Source organism: Panthera uncia, chromosome B4 (assembly GCF_023721935.1).
Source record: "Panthera uncia isolate 11264 chromosome B4, Puncia_PCG_1.0, whole genome shotgun sequence".
Taxonomy (NCBI): Eukaryota; Metazoa; Chordata; class Mammalia; order Carnivora; family Felidae; genus Panthera; species Panthera uncia.
The window spans coordinates 23,137,581-23,164,783 of NC_064809.1; the positions used below are offsets into that span (position 1 = coordinate 23,137,581).

The 27,203-nt window shown below is 36.0% G+C and overlaps 1 protein-coding gene and 1 non-coding gene across 2 annotated transcripts in view; both read left to right on the top strand.

The window, feature by feature from the left end:
• The window catches only part of GPR158 (G protein-coupled receptor 158), a 428,312-nt gene that overhangs the window by 357,995 nt on the left and 43,114 nt on the right, over positions 1 to 27,203 (top strand). Inside the window, exon 6 of the mRNA XM_049624721.1 lies at positions 10,678 to 10,787. Coding sequence (XP_049480678.1) covers positions 10,678 to 10,787 — 110 coding nt within the window. The remainder of the gene's footprint in view (positions 1 to 10,677; positions 10,788 to 27,203) is intronic.
• LOC125920493 (U6 spliceosomal RNA) lies at positions 18,441 to 18,547 on the top strand. Its single transcript, XR_007457083.1, has one exon. It is a non-coding gene; the product is annotated as a U6 spliceosomal RNA (small nuclear RNA).

The following is a 27,203-nucleotide window of genomic DNA, read 5'->3' on the forward strand; positions in this document are numbered from 1 at the left end:
TTATCATGCTCCTGGAAGCCAAAAGAAAGCTGGAGTAGCCATACTTATATCAGACAAACTAGACTTTAAATTAAAGGCTGTAACAAGAGATGAAGAAGGGCATTATATAATAATCACAGGGTCTATCCACCAGGAAGAGCTAACTATTATAAATGTCTATGCGCCAAATACCCGAGCCCCCAGATATATAAAACAATTACTCATAAACATAAGCAACCTTATTGATAAGAATGTGGTCATTGCAGGGGACTTTAACACCCCACTTACAGAAATGGATAGATCATCTAGACACACAGTCAATAAAGAAACAAGGGCCCTGAATGATACATTGGATCAGATGGACTTGACAGATATATTTAGAACTCTGCATCCCAAAGCAACAGAATATACTTTCTTCTCGAGTGCACATGGAACATTCTCCAAGATAGATCATATACTGGGTCACAAAACAGCCCTTCATAAGTTTACAAGAATTGAAATTATACCATGCATACTTTCAGACCACAATGCTATGAAGCTTGAAATCAACCACAGGAAAAAGTCTGGAAAACCTCCAAAAGCATGGAGGTTAAAGAACACCCTACTAACGAATGAGTGGGTCAACCAGGCAATTAGAGAAGAAATTAAAATATACATGGAAACAAACGAAAATGAAAATACAACAATCCAAATGCTTTGGGATGCAGCGAAGGCAGTCCTGAGAGGAAAATACATTGCAATCCAGGCCTATCTCAAGAAACAAGAAAAATCCCAAATACAAAACCTAACAGCACACCTAAAGGAAATAGAAGCAGAACAGCAAAGGCAGCCTAAACCCAGCAGAAGAAGAGAAATAATAAAGATCAGAGCAGAAATAAACAATATAGAATCTAAAAAAACTGTAGAGCAGATCAACGAAACCAAGAGTTGGTTTTTTGAAAAAATAAACAAAATTGACAAACCTCTAGCCAGGCTTCTCAAAAAGAAAAGGGAGATGACCCAAATAGATAAAATCATGAATGAAAATGGAATGATTACAACCAATCCCTCAGAGATACAAACAATTATCAGGGAATACTATGAAAAATTATATGCCAGCAAATTGGACAACCTGGAAGAAATGGACAAATTTCTAAACACCCACACTCTTCCAAAACTCAATCAGGAGGAAATAGAAAGCTTGAACAGACCCATAACCAGCAAAGAAATTGAATCGGTTATCAAAAATCTCCCAACAAATAAGAGTCCAGGACCAGATGGCTTCCCAGGGGAGTTCTACCAGACATTTAAAGCAGAGATAATACCTATCCTTCTCAAGCTATTCCAAGAAATAGAAAGGGAAGGAAAACTTCCAGACTCATTCTATGAAGCCAGTATTACTTTGATTCCTAAACCAGACAGAGACCCAGTAAAAAAAGAGAACTACAGGCCAATATCCCTGATGAATATGGATGCAAAAATTCTTAATAAGATACTAGCAAATCGAATTCAACAGCATATAAAAAGAATTATTCACCATGATCAAGTGGGATTCATTCCTGGGATGCAGGGCTGGTTCAACATTCGCAAATCGATCAACGTGATACATCACATTAACAAAAAAAAAGAGAAGAACCATATGATCCTGTCAATCGATGCAGAAAAGGCCTTTGACAAAATCCAGCACCCTTTCTTAATAAAAACCCTTGAGAAAGTCGGGATAGAAGGAACATACTTAAAGATCATAAAGGCCATTTATGAAAAGCCCACAGCTAACATCATCCTCAACGGGGAAAAACTGAGAGCTTTTTCCCTGAGATCAGGAACACGACAGGGATGCCCACTGTCACCGCTGTTGTTTAATATAGTGCTGGAAGTTCTAGCATCAGCAATCAGACAACAAAAGGAAATCAAACGCATCAAAATTGGCAAAGACGAAGTCAAGCTTTCGCTTTTTGCAGATGACATGATATTATACATGGAAAATCCGATAGACTCCACCAAAAGTCTGCTAGAACTGATACATGAATTCAGCAAAGTTGCAGGATACAAAATCAATGTGCAGAAATCAGTTGCATTCTTATACACTAACAATGAAGCAACAGAAAGACAAATGAAGAAACTGATCCCATTCACAATTGCACCAAGAAGCATAAAATACCTAGGAATAAATCTAACCAAAGATGTAAAAGATCTGTATGCTGAAAACTATAGAAAGCTTATGCAGGTAATTGAAGAAGATATAAAGAAATGGAAAGACATACCCTGCTCATGGATTGGAAGAATAAATATTGTCAAAATGTCAATACTACCCAAAGCTATCTACACATTCAATGCAATCCCAATCAAAATTGCACCAGCATTCTTCTCGAAACTAGAACAAGCAATCCTAAAATTCATATGGAACCACAAAAGGCCCCGAATAGCCAAAGTAATTTTGGAGAAGAAGACCAAAGCAGGAGGCATCACAATCCCAGACTTTAGCCTCTACTACAAAGCTGTCATCATCAAGTCAGCATGGTATTGGCATAAAAACAGACACATAGACCAATGGAATAGAATAGAAACCCCAGAACTAGACCCACAAACGTATGGCCAACTCATCTTTGACAAAGCAGGAAAGAACATCCAATGGAAAAAAGACAGTCTCTTTAACAAATGGTGCTGGGAGAACTGGACAGCAACATGCAGAAGGTTGAAACCAGACCACTTTCTCACACCATTCACAAAAATAAACTCTAAATGGATAAAGGACCTGAATGTGAGACAGGAAACCATCAAAACCTTAGAGGAGAAAGCAGGAAAAGACCTCTCTGACCTCAGCCGTAGCAATCTCTTACTCAGCACATCCCCAAAGGCAAGGGAATTAAAAGCAAAAGTGAATTACTGGGACCTTATGAAGATAAAAAGCTTCTGCACAGCAAAGGAAACAACCAACAAAACTAAAAGGCAACCAACGGAATGGGAAAAGATATTTGCAAATGACACATCGGACAAAGGGCTAGTATCCAAAATCTATAAAGAGCTCATCAAACTCCACACCCGAAAAACAAATAACCCAGTGAAGAAATGGGCAGAAAACATGAATAGACACTTCTCTAAAGAAGACATCCGGATGGCCAACAGGCACATGAAAAGATGTTCAACGTCGCTCCTTATCAGGGAAATACAAATCAAAACCACACTCAGATATCACCTCACGCCAGTCAGAGTGGCCAAAATGAAGAAATCAGGAGACTATAGATGCTGGAGAGGATGTGGAGAAACAGGAACCCTCTTGCACTGTTGGTGGGAATGCAAATTGGTGCAGCCGCTCTGGAAAGCAGTGTGGAGGTTCCTCAGAAAATTAAAAATAGACCTACCCTATGACCCAGCAATAGCACTGCTAGGAATTTATCCAAGGGATACAGGAGTACTGATGCATAGGGGCACCTGTACCCCAATGTTTATAGCGGCACTCTCAACAATAGCCAAATTATGGAAAGAGCCTAAATGTCCATCAACTGATGAATGGATAAAGAAATTGTGGTTTATATACACAATGGAATACTACGTGGCAATGAGAAAAAATGAAATATGGCCTTTTGTAGCAACATGGATGGAACTGGAGAGTGTGATGCTAAGTGAAATAAGCCATACAGAGAAAGACAGATACCATATGGTTTCACTCTTATGTGGATCCTGAGAAACATAACAGAAACCCATGGGGGAGGGGAAGGAAAAAAAAAAAAAAAAAGAGGTTAGAGTGGGAGAGAGCCAAAGCATAAGAGACTGTTAAAAACTGAGAACAAATTGAGGGTTGATGGGGGGTGGGAGGGAGGGCAGGGTGGGTGATGGGTATTGAGGAGGGCACCTTTTGGGATGAGCACTGGGTGTTGTATGGAAACCAATTTGACAGTAAATTTCATATATTAAAAAATAAAAAATAAAAAATAAAAAAAAAGAAATAATAAAAAAAAAATAAAAATAAATAAATAAATACAAAAAAAAGCTTTAGAAGTCCTTCACATCCTCATCAAAGGACAACTTCATCAACAAAACTCCTGTCATTGGCACCTGTTACTCTCCCATTACCCAGTAATCTTTCTCTTTCTTCTGTAAATAAAACGGTTCACACACCTACTAACACAGACACCAAAGCATGTTGCACCTCGTTCACCTATAGGACTAGTTTAATTCACAACCAATTTCACTGGACTGAAGCAAATAACACTGGACGAGTCGATTAGGAAAGTAGAAGTACTGTGTCCCAGGCTGTTAGGAAGCTGTTGCCCAGATCCTTAAAATATCAGGCCTAAAACCAGAGCTTCACACATTTTACTCTCAGGGCTCTGGGAAGAGCACTGGGCTGTGCAAGCTTCTGACCATTTTACCTTCTCAGCGGTCCTCTTCCTAAAGCGCTGGGCCTCACACCTACTGAGCTGACACAGCAGAGTTTAATTTTCTGTCTCTGATATTGCGTCTGTATTTGCAAAAGAGAGCTATTCTATTTAAAAATGTTCCTCTATTTTGTGCCTGTTTGGAAAGGCTGATATTTCTTTTCTCTTATGGTTCTCTTTTCTTCCCCCATTAGCTGTGCTCAGTATCCAAAGAGTATAGGCAATCAAGCTGACTTCAAAACTAGCTAAAAAAAAAATTCATATTTGATGATATGGGTGAATAATCTATATAGATTTGTTTGTAATGAGGGGAAGACTTGGAAGGCCATTTCCAAAACAGCGGTGCTTTTTTTATTAAGTTTATTTATTTATTTTGAGGGAGAGAGAGAGAGAGAGAGAGGCAGGGAGTGAGGGAGAGAGAGAATTCCAAGCAGGCTGCACATTGTCAGCGCAGAGCCCAATGTGGGGTTTGAGCTCACAAACCATGAGATCATGACTTGAGCCAAAACCAAGCGTCGGACGCTTCACCGACTGAGCCACCCAGGGGCCCCAACAGTAGTGCTTTCTAAAAACACAATGCCTAGAGTATCCCACTCTGAAAAACCTTCCAATGTTGAAGAACCAAGTCCTTAAAATATACAGAGGTCTCTTTTTCTCTCACCCTACCCTTCTAAACCTACTTCACATGTATACCCTGTGCTCACTCATCCAGCAGTTATGCATGGTCTTCGGTCCTTAGGTTACTCAAGGACAAAAGTGGTACACTAATGTCCTGCTTCTCACACACTAAGTATCTTTATATCTACCATTATCCTCTAGTACTGGAAAGAATATGCAGAAAGTTTTCTCTTGAAATATGTACTTTGAAAATATACCTCAGACAGTTCTTCTAGTAGAGGAACTTTTTATGGATTCTGGTTTGAAAACATACTATTTTTGATAACCATGGGAAAATTAGTTAACCCCATCAAACTTCAGTCTCTTTATCTTTAAAATGAGAATAGTAAAGTATATCTTGGAAGGAACATATCTATCATACTAACAGTGTGTGGGAGGCATGGGGAGCTATTATTATTGCTACATGAAATGGCAGCTATTTGTATTATCATCATCATTCATAAAGTCTTCAGCTCAGTGGCTTAGATTTTCTCCATTTCTTCTGTTATGAAGGTTTTTATAAAATGTGTCAATAACTCAGAATTTGGGAAGGGGTATCTATAATATTTTTTAATCCATACATTTATATACATTGTATTTAACAAGAAAAGGTGAAATACTGGGATTTGAAAGACATTGAAACTTCCTAGTCTTTCTTTTTTCTCTTTTCTTTTCTTTTCTTTTCTTTTCTTTTCTTTTCTTTTCTTTTCTTTTCTCTTCTCTTTTCTTTTCTCTTCTTTCTTTCTTCCTTTTTTTCTTCCTTTTTTTCTTTCTTTCTTTCTTTCTTTCTCATTATAGAGTATATTAACTACTAAAAAGCTAGATCTGGGTGGGATGTTGATAACTTACACTCAGTGCATCAAAAAATAAACTTATCATCTTTTCTCCCTCCTTACTTCCCCTTTCCTTCCCTCCCTTCCTTTCTTAAATCTCATTCATTCCACATACATTTAAGGCTCACATACCATCGCCAGATAGGATACCAAAGAATGAGTATGTAATCATGAGTAAGATAGTTACGATCCCTGCCCTCATACACTTTACAAACTAGCAAGTAGACACATTTAACAAATGAATTACAGAAATAATTATATCAAAGTAGAGTTGGTGAGTGCAATGAAGAAAAGCTCAGAATTCAGCACAAGTAACTAATGTGCAGAAGATGAAAATCCAACTCAGTCTGGGGAGTGCCAATCCAGGAAGGATAAAGTGGGGGTGGGGAGGTTTCTAAGCAGAGTTAACATAGTTTTACCCAGACTCATGCATCTTCTTTTTTATCTGTTCCCTTTCAAACACAATCATCCTCCCAGTCACCCAAGCTTAAAATCTTCACATTATTTTTGATACTTTATTCTCTTTTGCCTCAACAAATACTCAGCTGCCCAATTTTCGTGAATCAGCGTGTTCTTTCCTCTGTTCTCTTGAATGCCTGAATTCCCATCCTCACGACAGTAGTTATATCCTTCTTTACCATTTTCCTACAGCTGTATGTTTTCTTTCATTCAACACGTATTTATGAGCACTTTCTGTGTGCCAGCACTGCTAGCGATGTTACGACAGAATTGAACGTGATAAACGTGGTTGTCACAAAGCCTACAAATCTAATTCAGTGCTGTGGATCTGGTGCTATAAGCAAGTAGGGGCAGTGTGCTGAGCCCACAGGGAAGGTCTCCTCTTTCTAGAAGGAGAGAGATTTAGACTGAAGCCCATAGGGTGAGTAAGAATAAGCCACGCACAGGTGAGGCAGTTGGATTGTCTAAGGAGCACTCAGTCAGAAGGGAGAGCAGATGCAAGAATTGGAGGGTTGGCATAGGTGAAAGTACTGATGTTACATAGAGGTAACTGGTGTCTATCATCCTAAATAATTTAGACTTTTTCATAAGAGCCCTGGGAGCCACTGAAATGTTCTATGCAGGAGAGTTACGGCAGCAGAAGCATCTGGGGACTGGAACAAAGGGGGATGCTGAAATAAGATACAAGAACAGGAAAAAGTTTGGTGAGGAAGATGATGAATCCATTTTGTGTTGTTTTGTTTTTCTCTCCCAACTGGCCCTCTCACCTTCAGTATCTTCCCCTTACATAGCATCCAACCCTCATGCATGCTGCTGCCAGATTAACTCCCTGGAACACACTTCTGATCTCAATTTAAAGAAGTTTAATGACATGTCTGCTCAGGGAATAGAATCTGAATTCCTCACTCTTTTATTCAAAGCTGGTTCCATCTCTGTTTTAAAGCTTGATTTTTAGTGTTGCCCTTTCTGTCTTCCTGGCTGTAAGCATATACTCTATGCTCTTGAAGCTCTCCCACAACTGTGCCTTTGTCTTGGGCTCCCTCCCCCTTTCCTATTCGCTTACATACTTAAACCCTCTCCCCCTCAGGTTGTTACTCAGGATGCCTTCACTTGTTCCCACTGAGAGTAATTTCCCTTTTCTCTGAATCCTCAATATGATTCAATTCACAATATGCTAGCATTTGTCACCTCCCCCACGTGGTAGAACTACTTAGAGAGGCAAGATGTGAACCCTGGAACTCAACTGCCTGGATTCAGATCCTAGCTCTGACATTTCCTGGCTTGTGACATTGAGCGCATCTCTTAAATTCTCTATGTGTCATTCCTCCTCTGTAAAATAACGTTCCTACTATGTAAGGTATTGTGGGGATTAAATAAGTAAATACTGTAAAAATGCTTAATTTCATGTCTAGCAATAATGCTGTGTAAACATTTGGTATTATCATGCCATTATTTTTATCATTTACACGTAACATCCACTCTTCTAAACTATAACCTGATAACCTAATGCACATTGGATTTATTCTTATGACTTCTAAATCACTTACTGCCTCACACAGAGTAAATAAATAGTGAATTGTGAATTAGAATCACAATGATTAGTGAATTGTAATTGGACTTTTCAAATACTTTATTTTGTATATAATATTTTCTTTGTTAAATTGACTAAAATAATCATTGACCAAACATTTAACATATTTAAATTTTCTGTGTGTGAAACACATGGAATATATGGAAAAGCATGCCTTTTCTGATTTTACATTGATTCAGGGAGACCTCCCCCCATACAGTTAACTACGGTATAAGATAAAGTAAAAAAGATGTGATACAGTCAAAATGTGATAAGAGGAATTCAGAGAGAGTGGGTGGAACAATCAGAAAAGAATTCACTGAGATAAGATATAATTATACTGCAGTGAGAATGGTCACTTTTAGAACAAAGCATGCATAAATCAACTCTCCTAATGGTATTAGCCAAAGTTTATTGAATGCTCAATGTAGCAGGCACTATGTTTATCACGTTCAAACTTCAAAACAGTACCACCTAGAAGTATTAGTGTTGTGTTCATTTTAAAGATGGGAAAACTGAGGCATAGCAAGGCAATGTTAAGTAATTTGTCGAAGCCACCCGACTAGTAAGGAAGAGAACCAGGATTGGAACCCAGGGAGACTGGATTCAGAACCTGTGTTTCTCTACTACAAAATTAGGAGTTCTACTTCACTATTGCTGAACCGTTTCTAACAATATATTTTATTAAGTTCAACAGAATTTCACTTTCTATGATTTTTAAGCTTATACCTCATCTGTAGGTATTGAAAAAATTGACTATTATTCTTTCATTTATTTCTGACTGACTCAATCTCTCATTAATTCTTCCTCTAATTCTTCATCTGTGAAATAAAAGTTGGAAGCTATAACAGTAGTTCCTGAATAATTCAAGAGCAATTTTTTCCTTCAAAATAAAAATATATGCAAACTTTTATATTACATTGTTCACCTTTGCTTATTCATTCCCTTATCCATTGCTTGGTGTGCAATGGAAAACTTTGCAATAAGTCACAGGATTTTTCAGTTTCCAAGAATCTACTGTGCTAGAATAATCTTTAGAACCATTTCTAGTGGAAACATTTGAGCTTTTGTATATTCTAGACTTTAGGTCTGTCTCCCTCTCTCTCTCTCTCTCTCTCTCTCTCTCTCTCTCTCTCTCTCTCTCTAGTTTCTAATATGTCATTTCTCTGTGCCATTAGAAGGAACACATGTGATCCCCTAATCCCTTAATCTTCTATCAAGTTTTCTCTATTTGTTTTTTTCCTCCTAAATTTTCACTTCTTCCTAAGGCTCAGATTCCTTACTAAACAATACAGCCTCTTTTGCAGAACTTATAATTACTATCAGACCCTTGTGTAAAGGAACTATTTCTAAAATATGTGAGCTAAATAAAACTTAGAATATGCATTTACAAAATTTTAACTTGTTTTGTGAAAATAATCCATAAAAGAACTGTTTTTTATGTATCAATTTTTGGATGACTCCAAATACTTTCCTGGTATATTGAATTTTAAAATAACATCTTTATCTCTAGCCTCAGCGTAGACCTAGTAAATTAGAATATTAAAGGCAAATACCACATATACACAAAGCAACATTATCTCAGGGCCACACCTATTTTTACCTTCCTTTGACTTCTTCATAATACCAGCCTTTTTCCCACGCCTTGAGAATGTAATTCTAATGGTATTGGAAGTACTTAGTTTAATATCTTCATATGGTAGAACTACTTGGGAAATACCAGCAGAGAGTTATAGGTAATGCCATTCTTGGCCCTGCTGGAGAGTGGGGCTTCATTTGTAAGATATCAGTGAGAAGATGTCAGCACCCACCCCATGTCCCCCAGCCATGCTTTATGTTTTCCAATATTTACATCTTTAGGATTGAAAAATGTAAAATAACACTCAGGGTTTTAGGGGTGAGTATTTGAGGAGTTTTTCTGTTGTGATGACCTTGTTTTCGGCAAAATCAGTTCAGGCCAGCTGCTCTAACATCAAAGTCTACATTTTTCTCAACAGCATTTATTCTCTGGATTGCTTAAGTGGGGCCAAACCAATTCCTATTCTATGAGGGCTTGTTCAAAACCAAAATACCAGTAGCGTATGAAAGGTAGCACATACAGTGCCTTGCACATGCCTTTTGACCACCCCCTGGAAGTGGCCACGTGTTCTTTGTATCCCATTGAACCTGCACAGATGCTCATACAGCACCTGTGCTACGTTAATACAACTCCTCACCTCCAGGTCTCTTTTCCTTATTAGCCTTTGTGTCTACAGCTTCTAGTAGAGTGTCTGGCTCCTGGTAAATGCTTCATTAATATTTACTCGATGAAAACTCTGGAGTGAGAAGAGAGGAGTGAGTGAAGCAATTGAGCCAAGTACTAAGTGGAGAAAGTACTACAGAGTGGGAGATTGATTGGGGAGTACAGTACAGGCTAATCCTCTCAGGGCTAGTTCAGACTGGGGAAAGGTACTGCCAGAAGTGTGGAGGTGGGAATCAGCAAGGCTCCAGCGAAGTATCATAATGGAGGCCAGCCTGGCTGGCCCTCTGGGGAAATAAAGAGTGTTAGGTTTGAATGTACCACAGGCTTAGAGACAATTGATAGAAACTCCTGAAAGTTAAAAGTTAAGGAACTTAGGTTTGATTGGAAAACAATAGGGAGACTCTACAATCCTTTGATATGGACAATGAATGATCAAAACAATATAAAGTTTTGTTCAAAAAGATGTGTGCTTATGTTAAAATTCATATGTGTTAAACATCAGATTATGAAATACTGATTTTAGTCTATGGGTCATCAGTTGATCCTGAAGGTCTCTTTCTTTCTCTTCTCATCCCACAGGTTGTTATTTTGTACTTTGAGCCAAGCACATTTCGCTGTATTCTCCTAAGATGGGTCCGTCTTCTCGGTTTTGCTACTGTTTATGGAACTGTCACTCTCAAGCTTCACAGGTACATTATATTTCCTAAGTTTTCATTCCCAGGAGAGGATCAAAGTGTCTTGGCATGTCATTGCAAGCTGGGTCAGCCACATAAATGGTTTAATTTCAAGAATTGAGATAGCAAGATGATATATATTTTTCATTTTCAGGGCAATATTATTAAGAATCTCTAGGAGAATCTTTAATACAACTGAATTTGAACAACATGCTTTCATAAAATATGCCATTAGGTATGGAAATTTTAATTCTGAATAAAAAATAGTTTAGAATGAATGCAAGACAGTACTTACTAGCTAAGAATAGGAAGGAAGACAAAGACAGTACCGCTGAAATAATAGTCCAGGTCCCGAGCTTCCAAAGAATCCTTACATAGTAGAACTCAGCAATATGCTTACTTGACATAAACTACTGTTCTTCATTCATCAATCACATGCCCCAGGGTGATCGGCTGATATTCTATCGGTGAATTTCAAAAAAAAAATGGTGTTCTTGACTTTCCTCCTTAACCAGCGTGCTCGAGTGATTATCAACCTTGTAAATTAGATAATAGTATGAATTCTTTTATACTTAGTTTCAAAACCACCTACTTTTCTTAATGTATATGATAAATAGGAAGAAGAAATAGGCAATATAATATATTATCTGTGCACAAAAGGGTTTCCCATGCCTCCTCTTTGCAAGCTCTCTCAATGCAGTGGTGCCAAAGACCATCAGAGAGAGATCGTAATTTCTCCTGCACGATAAATCTGCAGCCCTGTAGAGGAAAACCTTTATGCTGATTAGCTTTAAAGTCATTTTATAACCATAGGAAACCATTCATATTTCCATGTTAATTTGATCATGTTTCTCAATAAAAGTATTTTAATATGGCTCAGAAAGCAGCTTATTTTAGAGCTATAATATGTGTTATATTTATCTTTAAATGTTCCCCTTTCAATCTTAAAATGTGATCATTGTATTGTCTATTACACAAGAAGCTCCATTTCTTTTTCTGGTTGTTGCTTTTTGTTCTGTTTTGTTTGTTTGTCTTGTTTCATTTTTACTTATTTACTGGGAATGCTCCAGACTATCTTTTTGGAATAAATGTAAATATCCTTAACTCTCAAGATTCCTTTCTTTTATATATGTCCTATAGTACACAGCACATTGGACTGGGTTTTAGGAAATCCAGCTTAAATCTCAGTTCAGCCTCTAACTCTAGGAAAGCATAGGCTTCTATTTCCTGTAAATGGAAAGGATTGGACAAATCTCTACTGTTCTTTCTGACATTCACTTTATTCTTCCCACACCACAGCACGCTTTGCTATTGTGTTCTCATAGTCTCCAAGTGTCTTCCAGTTTTCATTCCTTATATGATAGCTGTTTTCAGCTGGTGTTCACCAAAGAAAATGAGTAATCATTGTTATTGCTTATAACAGACAATAAACCTTCTAGAAATCCTGAGAGAAAGGATGATCTCTTGAGATTTAAAAATTATCTTTCTCCCTGTGAGTCTAACACTTGGCATCTCTTGGGTTCTTTATTATGTAATACAGTTTGTTTATTTAATTATCTTCTTCATTTTTACCTAATTTACTTTCTTTTTGAAATGAGGGTCTTACCATTGAATCCCTGCCTCTTCGCACAATGGCTGATACATTGGAGGTGTTTAATACACATTAGTCGATGATTGAATGAATAAAAATGTCAGATGCAGCCTTGAAAGCTGCTTCCAACAGTTCTCTCCACACATAATGCATTCATTCACAGGCCCCTGACTCACTGTATGTCCCCAAGTATCTAGAACATATAACTCTGGTCTGTAAGAGGCTGTTTGGTGGGATGCAAATATAGTATTAAATAGCACTGAATCGTGTAATGAGAAAATTACTTCCATTTAGGTTCTCTTTCCATCCTTCTGATTATATCCAAGAGAAAAATTAGTGTGGAACCAGAAAGTCTCTGACACCTGCCAAACAGTTTCTAATCCTCCTTTGCAACAAAGAACAGATCAAGCTTTGGGCTCAGAGCTGTGCACTGCAGTGCGGTCTGGATATAACCTATTAACTCTCTCATTGTACTTCTATACTTACTTTCTGTTTCTGGATTATCGGTTCTTCATTGAAAGTAGCAATATAAAGTTTCCTTTAAAATATTTTAAACCAATAAATAGAAATTGATTTAAAGCTTGTACGCAGACCTAGGCAGAAATCTTGAGTGGGGTCTGCAAATGATTGGAATTTGAGAAACTAGATTAGTTCATCATTCTTTTGTTTAAAGACTGGAATTAAAGCCCTATCTTTCTATGTATCTCTAGAAGTCATTGTAGTGAAGAGTTACCCCCACTGAAGTCTACATTGAATAGAAACTGTTTCTAACTTAATGAGCTGAGTTATTCTTATCCTGTCTGAAACATATGGCTTCATATTATATTCTGTTTTTTTCCATATTGTTTAAATTGAACTGATTCCAGTATTGTTTAAGTCTATAAAACTGAACAGTTAGTATCCAAGAAGAATGTGAACAACCCAATGAAAGTGACGGCTGAACCAGCTTTGTATTCTCCATCCTTAGTTGTGCATCTTGCCCATATTTATATATTTAGATATTTGTTAAGTGAATGAATGGGTTATAGTGAATGGAGCAGCTGGGGTGTCTTTGGTTGGTATCTTTTAGATTCAAGCAACATGTGGCCCTGAAGAAATGACTTCTAAGATTTTGTAGTAACATGATATAGAGGAAAGACATAAATCCTAACAAATCCAAATTTGAATTTTAATCCTGCCATTAACTATTTACAAAACCAAAAATACATTATTTTAACATCTGAAAATCAGTTATCTCACTTCACTTGTAAAGTTGTTGTAAAGATCAAATATGATTGGAATATATGTAAGTATATCAAGGGGGAGGGGTTACTATGGCTAAATTAAGCAAAAAGGAAATTCATTGGAAGGATAGAAAGTCACAGAACTAGGCTTTAGAGAACCTGACCCAAGGTAGATTGAGGAATCAAGACAGCATAGTGAATGCCATATATCATTTTCACAGAAGCTTCATTTTTCATTTCAAGATTTTTTTAAAGGTAAACCCAACTCTTTAGGCAGAAAAGTCTAAGGAAATTATCAGTACAGACATATAAGATGAATGTTATAGTCGCCTGGGAATAGGACAGGCAAAAAAGACCTGAGTTTTTGTTTTATTTCAGTCACTTCCCCCAAGGCTTAGTAATAGAACATTTCTCTCTCCATCTCCTGGTTTCTCATTGATTGATTGTAGTGTTTACAGAATTCCAGTATCTCAGAAAACTTGAAGCAAATGTGAAAAAGGAACAAGATCTCTCTCACTCTGTCGCAGAGATGATACTGTTAGCCTGGGATGGGGACTTAAAAGTTCCATGTACTTTTACCAAATCTTCTACTTTTTAATTTAGTGGTGTCTCCCCACATCTGAGACTCACGCAAAGACTACAATGCCAAACCAAAGGATCACTAACACATGATGGAGATAAAAAGCAGACCAGCTTTTAGTTGTCCTTATTATTGCCTTAAATTATCTATAGGCAAATCAGTCCCTTTGTTACCTACACCCTAGGGCAAACCAGTCCCACTACCCCACCTTCAGGCAGTGCCATTTATTTGAACCTGAAACTATTTGTTCCTTTTTGGAGAAAGAAAGAAGGAAGAATGATCAGGTTTTAGCTTGCTTAATATGGATCAAAAGGGAAAATAGTGCTCAAGTAGGAAAAAATGAAGGAGTTTCATTGATAAAAAGGAGTTTCCTTCAGGAACCATACATATGTTTGACTTAGGACATGAATGATGTAAGACAGATCTAAAAGAACATCTAGCACCTCCATGGATGTGTGTGTTCACAGATTACTTGCTAAGTTAAGTTGGTTTAAGAAAATTGGGAAGGCAGTATCTCTAGGTGCAGAAAAGCCAAGTATAATTTCAGGAGGCAAAATGAGGCAATGTTTTAAAGGAAAGGAGGTGGAAAGAGATTAAGAAACTTAATGCTAAAGGAACATTTTCCTATTCCCTATAATATGGTTTCTGGAAACAAATTGCTGCGTTCCTTTTTCCAAGGCTAATCAAGGAAAAAACAAAAGACTTTGTTGTACTATATTTAAAATGAATATTTAAGCAAGCTGTGAAAAAGCCTTCTTCTGGGTCTGGATGAGGGATTTTCACTTCATACATTATTCAGTATTCCTTGCTCTAGATACAACACAATACATGGCAGTTTTCTCTACTGTGCTCATTAGCACCAAATATTTATACTTTGTGAGAAGGGTTTTATTTTATTTTATTTTATTTTATTTTATTTTATTTTATTTTATTTTATTTTTGGTTGTTTCCTAGTAAATTTTGAAAAGCGACTGGATGATATTTATATTTATTTATTTTATGTATTCTTTATAAGGATACATAAAATACAGCAAGGTATGTTAAATTTTTGAAAGAGCAAAAGAAAGAAAAGCAAGTGTGGGACTATATAAAGAAGCTAAGAGCTTGTAATAAGATGGTTTCCTTCTTTAGCTTAACTTATGATAACCACTGGCTGGCAGGCAATTTGAGATAGGAACTTAGGCAAATTAGACTGTCTATTAGCTGCAGAACCATCTGCCTTAACAGACCATTGAGCAAGGTGTTGGTTAGACCTCATTTATGAAAGCCAAAAAAATAACAACTTTTGTTCTTAGGTGGCTGAGCAAATGCCTCTGGGCATACACAAGATTACTCTAAAACTCTTACAGTTAACTCCAGCTCACAGATGAATGATGTTGAAGGTCCCAAATCATGGTCCATAGGGGTTTGAATATGAAATAGTTTCAAAATGGTTTTAACCAGTTGCCCACCTCAACCAAAATAATGTCTCAATTAAACATCCTTTGAGCATGTAACCACGGACATTGCATTTTGACTAGGAAATGGGAAGAGTTTGCCATATGGATCATGATAATGATGACGATTTCAGGTCCTCCTTTCTGCTGAGTTCACTGTGATTTATCATCTTTTCCGGCTGCCTACTCTGGATTTAGAATACCTTCACATGAAGAATTACTCATAGTAACATTTCTTGAGAACCATATTGTCTCAGAGAAAAGGGACTCATAAGCTTCTGAGGAAGGTCTCTTTTCCTGTTAGAGTTATATTTGGACATTGTTAAAGAAAAAAATTATTCTGACACTCATTAAAGAATGGTGAGACAGACTTCATTCAGGGGTCAATGACAATGGAGTTTTACAGCAGGGGAGGGAGATTGGGCTCAACTCTGAAGATAACAAGGAAAAGTGGAGATTAACAGTGAAGGAGCAGTGGATGGAAAACTAAGAGAAAGCATCAGAGGCAAAGGAGAATTTCTTGCTAAACCAATTTGATAGGAGTCTTGACAAAGGCAAGCCAAGGTGGTCTCAGATATCAAGGGTGGGAGATTCTCCCAAAACTGACTTAGTAAGACTCTTGCTACAATTGGGCAGTGTAAAGACAAGGGAAATCCAAAGAGAATTTACTTCTGCTTTTTTCTCTTTTACTGTGTGGATTAAAACAACAACACACCTTGAGCTTCTATGTATTTTGAAACCTACTATCTCAGGAATTTGTTGCAAATTGAAATTTAGGCATTTATAAATTATAGAGAATGTAGTCATTACACAAAATTTAATTAGTAATTGAAGCAATTATATCCTTTTATTGGAATAATTGAAACTTAATTTTAGGAAAAACAAACAAAAAGACAAGGGCAGTCCAAAGATTGGGCCCAGTCGAGCAGAAGGTTCAGAAGAGCCTGGCTAAAGTTTGATTAAACAGAGAATCTTTGTTAATAGAAAACTAAGTAAGTTCCAAATTCAAAGAAAGTTACTTAGCTTCAGAGGCAGACTACCAAATACCCGAGCCTTTGCCTCCTATACCCACACTTTGCATTTACTGGAAAATAACTAGGTGCTCTATAGAAAAATGACATGCTTAGGATGATAATTTAGAAAATAAAAGTTTCAAATTCATGTTTCAGAACTATGTCTAATACTGGCATTTTAAGAGGTTTGGAAAGAAAATTAGATTTGTAAATAATTTGACTTTCTCTTTACCTGTTTCTTAGTTCATTGAGTGCCAACCTAGGCTTTGTGAGATTAAGATTTAAACAGTTTCCCTAGAGATATTTTTACCATTTTAAATTATTTGCAATGAAACAGGAAAGATCAAAAGACATTTGGCTCTTGACAATATAAATTTACCTCATAATTTCATTAATTCAAGAAACATTGGCATGGAATGCACCATAAAGACTCACACTAATGCACAGAACTATTTGCGTGCTATCCCGATTCTAATTAACTTTCAGAAAGTGTGTGGTTACATATCTGAGCTTTGCAAGCCCTACATTTCTGTCATTCTGATCACTCATATGCTTGGAAGGACCTAGAAAAAGTGAGGCCTTGAAAACCTGAGAAATAAGCAAATTGTGTCCTCTCACTTGTCCTTCCTATACTCATCTCCCCTTTCTTGGGGTACTTGTAATCCGTCCAGAGCTGTCTGAGACTGAGTCCTGTGGGACTTGTATACAGCTAGTCCTTATGAATGGCTCCGCAGAAACCATGAAAATAGAGTCCCCTAAGCTCCAAGGAGTTACTCTTTGATTATAAAATCTCCAACTGGAGGACAGGACAATTCCCTCTGCTCCTTCCTCCCCATCCTGCCCCTTCTAATGACTTCACACTGCCCTGTCTGGCTTCCTACAGGACCCAAAGGTTTGGCCCAGCTGAATGGCCCTAAATATTGTTAATTATGTTGGTATATTCTTGTCACTTTCAGAAGCTAATTAAGGGTTGCTGGCTTGAATAGCTTCATTTATGAATTAATAAATTCAATTTAATCTACTTATAGGAAATAAAAGATTTGCGATATGTAAGCATATTGATAAAAGATGTCTTTTATTAACTAGAGGTCTGTATCCATACAGAACTTTTAACATCAATGAACACCTTTTCAGTATAATTAGAAATAAAAACAAAATTCATTTTTTAATTTTTCTACTTTTCAGAACATATTAAATATTAGACATGAATAAAATGGGAACATATCTCAGAAAACTAAAGAGATTTAAAGCGTTACTTATTTTGTCTGACTTCAGATGTCCTACTTGATTTTTTGTGATGCATAATTTTTAAATACCCTTTATTGTGTAATATCTACATTCAAAGCTTTTTAATATTAAACTCCTTTTTTTGTTTTTGAGATTATATATATATATATATATATATATATATATGGGGGCTCTAATTTCTAATCACAGCAGGAGCATTTTATGTCAAGATTTCTGGAAATAGGTTTGAATTACAGTATATAGTTTAGGGGCTATGTGCCACATTGGAAACATAGGATGTTTTTTATTGCCTGGATTGTATGGTGTCACCTTGTATATGTGTGTGTGCAATTCTCTGTGTGTGTTCCTTAACATTAAAATGCCAAATAAGAGCCCATCTGGTAATTCAGAATTAGTACTTCTTGGACTATAGTTGATAAATACTTTATCCTAATGTTCTTTGTTAGAGACTGTATGCCCTCAAGTGGAAATATTTCTCTTCCTCATGTGAAGTAGATGTGAGAGAATAAGTGGGAAATGAGATTAATTCATTCATGTAGCAAAAAGAAGGGCAGCCAGGCTTTAAAGGCCACAGTGAGTGCTCACAGCAGCAGCACATGCACTAAAATTGGAAGGATGCAGAGAAGATTAGCACGGCCCCTGTGCAAGGGTGACATGCAAATTCATGAAGCTTCCACACTTTTGACTAACAATGTGCTGTAATAAATATATTGACTAAACATTAAAAAATTTTTAAATTTCTTGGGGTGCCTGGGTGGCTCAGTCAGTTAAGCATCCGACATCGGCTCAGGTCATGATCTCACAGTTCGTGAGTTCGAGCCCCGCGTCCGGCTCTGTGCTGACAGCTCAGAGCCTGGAGCCTGCTTCACATTCTGTGTCTCCCTCTCTCTCTGCCCCTTCCCTGTTCATACTCTGTCTCTCTCTGTCTCAAAAATAAATAAACATTAAAAATTTTTTTAATTTTTTTTTTTTAATTTCTTAAAAAATAAATAAATAATAAAGGCCACAGTGAGACAGTCTGCTTCTGCAAGCTGTTTGCTGCCATCTGCCTGCCGTTGTCTGGGCCCAGAGGCAGGGGCTCGGCTGGCGTTATTACGTGGACACACCTATGTCCTTCCTGATGCGCCATCTACTCACCTGGCCTCTGCTTACTCTGCTGCCCCTCCCCCAGCATTTACAAGTGTCCACTCCCAAATATCTGAGTTGTGTTCACGTTTTCATTCAGCTCAAAATAATTTCTAATTTGAATTATTCTTTGACCCACAGGTTATTGGTTAATTAGTTTGCAAATATTTGAGAGATTTTCCATAAATCTTTGTTTTTGATTTCTAATTTAATTCTGTTCTGGTCAGCACACATTCCTTGTATGACCTGAATCCTCGTAAATTTATTGAGACTCATTTTATGGCCCAGAATATAATCTATCTTGGTAAATGTTCCACGGGCACTTGGAAGAATGTGTCTTCTGTGGTTTTGTGGTTGTTTAATAATTTTGTTCATCTTTTATATCCTTATTAATTTTCTCTCTACTTGTTCTATTGAGAGAATAGTTGGAAATTTCATATTTGCCTGTTTTTCCTCACAGTTCTTTCAGTTTTTACTTCAGATATTTTGAAGTTCTGTTCTTAGATGCATAAACATTTGGAGTTGTTCGGTCCTATTCGTAGGACATGAATTCATGTCCTATCCATAATGATAAAAGATTGACTCCATTATGAAATGACCTTCATTGTCCCTGGTAATATTCTTTGCTATAAAATTTACTTTGTCTGATATTAATATAACCACTTTTTATTTCTTTTGATCAGTGTTAGCATGTTATATCTTTTTTCCCCATTATTTTAACTTTAAACCTTTTGTTTTATATTTATTTTTAAAAATGATTTTTTTAATGTTTATTTATTTCTGAGACAGAGAGAGACAGAACATGAGCAGGGAAGGGGCAGAGAGAGAGGAAGACACAGAATCAGAAGCAGGCTCCAGGCTCTGAGCGGTCAGCACAGAGCCTGATGCAGGGCTCGAACTCACAAACCATGAGATCATGACCTGAGCCGAAGTTGGTCTCTCAACCAACTGAGCCACCCAGGCGCCCCAAACCTTTGTTTTACATTTAATGTGCATTTCTTGCAGAAAGCTTACGGTGAGGACTTGCATCTTTAAGTCTAATCTGACAACCTCCGTCTCTTAATTTGTGTATTTAGACTACTTTCCTTTAAACATGACTATTGTTAAGCTTGTGATTTTAGATAGTATTACCTGTATAATACTTTCTAACATGTCATTGGCTTGCTTGGCCTCTGGCTATCCTAATGTCCATCACACAGAATTCACATGTGTCCAGTCCAAAAGACTGGATTTGAGCTAACAAGGAATTTAACACTAGAAGCTCAACTATTCTAGAAATTCCTAGATAATGCAAAGTACCAAAACTGACTCAAGAAGAAATAGAAAATCTAAACAAATCTGAAACAAGTAAAGACATTGAAATTACTAATCAAAAATCTTCCCCTCCCGCCCCCCCCATCCCCCACATACCAGTACTGGAAGGCTTCACTAATGAGTTATATCAATGATATAAAGAATAATTAACACTAATTCTTTGCAAACCATTCTGAAAAATAGATAAGGCAACACTTCCTATTCATTGTAAGAGGCCAATATTACCCTGATACCAAAAATAAATAAACATATCACAGGAAAACAAAACTACAGACCGATATCTCTTATGAATATAGACATAAAAATCTCAATCCAGACAGAATCCAGCAACCTCTAAAAAGGATCATACATCACGACCCGGTGGGATTTAGACCATACAAAAATCAATCAATGTCATAGAGTACATTAACATAATAAAGGACAAAACCACGTGATCATCCCAACAAATGCAGACAAAGCATTTGACAAAACTCCAACACACTCTCATGATAAAACACTCTACATCCTTGGAATGGAAGGGAACTTCCTCATCCTGATAAAAGTTATCTATGAAAAACCCACAGCTGACATCATGCTTAATGATGAAGGACTGAAGTCTTTACCCCTAAAGTCTTTACCCCTTGTTCCTAAGATTAGGAACAAGACAAGAATGTTTGCTCTTGCTACTTCTAGCCAACATTGTCCTAGAAGTTCTCACCTGAGCAGTTAAGCTCCAAAAAGAAATAAAAGATATCTAGATCGAAGAAAGAAGTAAAACTGTTTCCAGATAACATGATCTTCTGTAGAGAAAATCCTAAGGAATCCACCAAAAACTATTAGAATTAATAAACAGGTTTAGCAATGTTGCAGTGTACAAGACAGACATGCAAAAATCAGTTGTATTTTACACACTAGCCACAGACTAAAACTGAAATTAAGGGGAAATTTTCATTTACAATAGCATAACCATAAAATATGTAGGAATAAGTTTAACAACAGAACTGCTAGAAAGGTGCCCTGAAGACTACGAAACACTGTAGAATTAAAGAAGACCTAAATAAATGGAAAGACATCCCTTGTTCATGGTTTGGCAAGTTCAGTATTTTCAGATTTCTATCTTTCCTAAATTGAATCAGCCTAATTCCTATTAAAATCCCAGCTAACTTTTTTGTGGAAATTGACAAGCTGGTTCTAAAATTCATATGGAAATGCAAAGGAACTAGAATAGCCAAAACAATCTTAAAAAAGAAGAAGAAAGTTGGAAGACTCACACTTCCTGATTTTAAAACTTACTTCAAAGCTACAGCAAGAGGAAGACGCACACAGATCAATGCCAGGTTTCTCCAGGCCAAAGAATGAGGTTGGACCTCTACTCTACACCATTTACAAAAATTAATTCCAAATGGATAAAAGACCTAAATGTAAGAGCTAAAGCTATAAAACTCTTATAAGGAAACACAAATATTCATAGTCTTGGAGAGAAACCTAAAGCACAAGCAAAAAAAGAAAAAAAGTAGATAAGCTGGACTTTATCAAAATGAAAAACATTTGTGCATCAAAGGATACTATCAAGAAAGTAACAAAATAACAGGGGTGCAAGGATAGGCAAAATGGGTGAAGGGTAGTGGGAGATACAGGCTTCCAGTTATGCAAAGAATAAGTCACAGGAATAGAAGGTACAGGGAATATATATATCAATGATATTATAATAGCATTATATGGTGACAGATGTTAGCTACACTTGCAGGGATCATAGCATAATGTATGAACTTGTCAAATTACTATATTACACACCTAAAAGTAATGTAACATTGTGTATCAACTATGCTTCAATAAAAAAGTGAAAGAATGAAGGTAAAAATCATATCAACTCAATAGGTGCAGAGTAGTATTTGGCAAATTCAACATCCATTGATGATAAAAACTCTCAACAAAGCAGATCTAGAGGGAATGTACCTAAACATACTAAAGGCCATATATGATCACAAAACCACAGTTAACATTGTACTCAGTTGTGAAAAGCTGAAAATTTTTTTTCTAAGATCAGGAACAAGACAAGGATGCCCACCTTTACCACTTTTATTCAACATAGTATTGGAAGTCGTAGCCAGAACAATTAGGCAAGGAAAAGAAATAAAAGGCATCAAAACTGGAAAAGAAGAAGTAAAATTGTCACAACTTGCAGATGACATGATATATATAGAAAATCCTGAAGACACCACCAAAAATCTATTAGAACTAATAAATGAATTCAGTAAAGTTGTAGGATATAAAATAAATATACAAAAATCTGTTGTGTTTCTATACACTAATAACAAACTATCATAAAGAGAAATTAAGAAATAGTTCCATTTAAAATTGCATCAAGAAGAATAAAATACCTAGGGATAAATTTAACCAAGAGACCTGTACACTGAAAACTATAACACATTGATGAAAGAAATTGCAGACACGAACAATTGGAAAGAACGAAGCTGGGGGCATCATGCTCCCTAATTTCAAAAGATATTACAAAGTTATGGCAATCAAAACACACAGAGGTGGAACAGAAGACCATTCAGAAATCAACCCATTGACATATGGTGAATTCATTTACAACAAAGGAAGCAAGAATGGGAAAAGGATAGTCTCTTCAATAAACGGTGCTGGGAAAACTGGACAGCCACATGCATAAGAATGAAACTGGACCACTATCTTACACTATACACAAAAGTTAACTCAAAACTGATTAAAGATTTGAATGTAAGACCTGAAACCATGAAACTCCTGGAAGAAAACATAGGTGGTAAGATCCCTGATATCAGTCTTAGCGATGAATTTTGAATCTGATTCCAAACACAAAAGCTTTTATAAAGCAAAAATAAACAAGTGGGACTACATCAAAATAAAGAGCTTCTGCTCAGCAAAGGAAACCATCAACAAAATGAAAAGGCAGCTTACTGAATGTGAGAAAATGTTTGCAATTCACATACCTGACAAAGGGTTTAATAATCCAAAATATATTTAAAAACTCATAGAACTCAATAACAAGTGTGCCTGAGTGGCTCAGTCAGTTGAGCATCTGATTCTTGGTTTTGGCCCAGGTCAGAATCTTACAGTTCATGGTTTTAAGCCCTATGTGGCTCTGCCCTGGCAGTGCAGAGCCTGCTTGGGATTTTTTTTTATAATAGCCCCAAACTTGAACCAACCCAATGTCCAGCAACAGAAAAATGGATAAGCAAGTTGTTCCTGAAGTGATGGAAGTGTGGGTTATATAAGCTGTTGCATTCATCAAAAGTCATTGTTTTGTGCACTGATTTGTGTATTTTGTTCTGTGTAAATAAATTTAACTTTAAGGAAAGAACTGGAAGTTCAGTTGCTTGAGCATCCAACTCTTGATTTCGGCTAATATCGTGATCCCAGTGTCGTGGGATAAAGCCCCGCATCCATCTCTGTGCTGAATGCGCTCTCTCTCTGTGTGTCTCTCACTCTAAAATTAAAAAAAAAAAAAAAAAAACCCTGCACACCAAAAAAAGTGAAAAGAAAACCCACGGAATAGGAGGAAATATTTGCAAATCTGATAAGGGTCTGATATTCAGTATATGTAAAGAAGTAATACAACTCAATGACTAAGGAACAAGCAATACAACTTTAAACATGGGAATTGAATTGAATAGAATAGACAATTTTCCAAAGAAGATATACAAATGGCCTATACCTACATGAAAAGATGCTTAACTTTTCACTACTCATTTGAGATATCACATTCAAACCACAATGAGATTGCACTTCAAACCCATAAAGATGGCTATAATCAAAAAGTCTTCTTTTTTTTTCTTAATCGTCAAAAAGTCTTAAAATAACTGTTGGTGAGGATGTGCAGAAATTGAAAACCTCATACATTGCTGGTGGGATTGTAAAATGGTACAGCCATGTTCTGAAACAATTTTGTTCCTCAAAATATTAAACATAAAGTTACCATATCACCCAACAGTTCCATTCTTAGGTGTATATCCATGAGAATTGAAAATACATGTCCAAACAGAAAAAAATATATACAACAAATTTTCATAATAAGATTATTCATGAAAGTCAAAGATTAGAAAGAACCCAAGTGTTTATCAGCTGATGAATGGATAAACAATCCATGGTTTATCTGTACAATGAGATATTATTCAGTGGAAAAAGTAATGAAGTGTATTCATTAATGCTACATAGTCTATGATGTCATTTACATGAAATATTCAGAATATTTCATAATAGACAAATTTGTACAGACATAAAGTAGATTAGTGGTTGCCAGGGTCTAGGGGAAAAAGAAGAATGAGGAGTAACAATAGGGTATGAGGTTTCGTTTTGGGGTGATGAAATTGTTCTGAAATTAGATAGGGGTTATGATGCACATTTTATGAATACACTAAAACAACTGAATTTTATAAATTTCATAAAAGTTAAATTTACCATATTTACCATGTCTCATAAATTTACCATAAGATGAAGAATTTTATGGTATATGAGTTATATCTCTGAAAAGGAATTATTCATATATTCATGAAAGTTCAATCAAGAAAATTTAAGCAAGATGTATAGGTTTGTATAAGAAAGAATAGCTTTCTATTTACCTTTAAATTGGAGAAGATAATTATGGAAATGTCCTCTTCGCAATTTTAAATGTAAACCTGAAATACCTAGGAATAATCTTAAGGGTTGATATGAAAGCACTACAAAACTTTTAGAGAAAGCTTTCCAAAACAACAGAATGAGAATGGCCAATTCAACAAATAATTTTTGAAAATTAGCTCTTTGTCTAAAAAAAAATTACCTCACAGTCTCATCTCAATTTATAAGAATTGCAACAAATTATAAAACTGAATGCAAAAAAATTTGAATAAAACAATGGGAAACTATGGATCAGTATTTCATTTATTTCAGGACAAAGGGTTTTTTTAAAATTATAATTGTTCATAATATTAAATATCCAAGGAGTAAGATACCCTCATACTCTGAAGAAGAGAGCATAAATGGTACAGTCCACTGAAAATATCTGGTAATATGTATCAAGAGCTTTTTAAAAAGTGAGTTATTTTTTTGAAATCTAAAGAAAAGTGTATACAAAAATTGATCTGCAAAAATTATTCATAATGTTCTTAAAATATTGGTGTATAGGTAAGACAAACATATGCATAAACATAGATTATACTAGGTGTCAGCCAGAAAATACAGTATTCAGTCAGGCAGCTTAGGAAGGTGACCTGAAAGAGAAAGGTTTGTCAGGGGCTGGGAAGGTAGAACACAGTAGAGAGAAACTAACCCAAGAATACAGCAGGTCCTAGTCTATAAGCAAAGAATGTTATGAGGGGCACTTAAAAAAATAGGTCAAGCTCATGAAAAAGGGGGCTTTGAAGGCTATAATCACATATACTTGTTAAGTTGCCAACAATAGTACATTTGCTTGGGGTGCCTGGGTGGCTCAGTCAGTTAAGCTTAAGCATCTGACTTTGGCTCAAGTCATGATATCATGGTTCATGAGTTCAAGCCCCACATCATGTCAGGCTCCATGATGACAGCTCAGAGCCTGGAGCCTGCTTCAGGTTCTGTGTCTTCTTCTCTCTCTGCCCTTCTCCCACTCACACTTTGTCCCTTTCTCTCTCTCTCCTCTCTCTCTCTCTCTCTCTCAAATAAGTAAACATTAAAAACATTTTAAAAAGAAAATAGTACATATGCAGAAGGATTATGATTTTTTTTCATATTATAGCCAGGTTTACATAGATAAAATTTTTCCTATGTTCTCTAGTCACTAGAAAAGTTTTCCTAAGTTGGCATCTGTTCCAGTATAAAAATATGAGACTTTAGATCTTTAAAAAATATGTTTGACCTTGTATACCACCTTTCTTGTAAGTTCCCTTTTCAATTAGTTTTCAATCCATTCTAAACGTGATAAGAGAGATGAAACAATGTTCCCCAATATAGATAGTAACAACTGATATGTATAGAAGTTAATGCACTAGATTTCTATTTTCCATTCTTAGACTTTTGGGGCTTTGAAGGAGTGAGAAAAAAATGTTCATTGGATTGTAGTTTAGAATGAAAAAAATAATGATGTGCTTAAAAGATTATGTGCCATCATATGTCATGCTATTTACAAATATAGAATGTTGTATGACAAAAATGCTCAAAAGAACCACATAAATTATATATTGTAATCCTAATATCATAAAACACGTTTACATATAGAAAAAATACTAGAGAATAAAATTCATCAAAATGCTAAGTGTTTCTGTACAGCTAGTGCTACTTTAGTTTAGGCATTCATTTTTCTCTGTTTGCTTATAGTTTCTATTGTTTTACTTGGACCATATATTATAGTTTTAATGAAGGAATCAATTTGCATGTAAAAACAGATGAGTCTGTGATATTGTATAATAGGCAAGGCAATGTAGTAGGTACTCTGGGACCTGCAAAGAAGTTTAAGTCAGAGTTTAAAATCTAGTGGTGAAACAAAGTGTAAATAGCTAGACAGTATGAGAACCAAAGAGCAATCACAGGAATACTTTATAATTAATTTCCAAAAGTTTCACTGACAATAACTGAAAGTTCTTCTATTTTAAGGGTAATTAATACCATCTAAAAAGTTAAAGATACTACCAGTCAGAGTCAGACAAACTGAAGAGTCATTACATACTCACATAGCAAATCCTAATTTCTTTTGTGGTCGCATCTTCTGCTTGCTAGCTAATATGTTTTGTGTATTTTACTGTGAGTTAAGGTGAAGGTGAATGCAATGGTAATTTTAGAGTTTTTATATATTTAATTTTTTGTATTTATATTGTTTAGCATCTTTTTTACGAGAAACCTAAGATAGGATAAATATATTAACATGCAACTAGTTATTGAGAATTTCATTTTCTTGTTTTTATAAGTAATCACACATACAAAAGAGTAA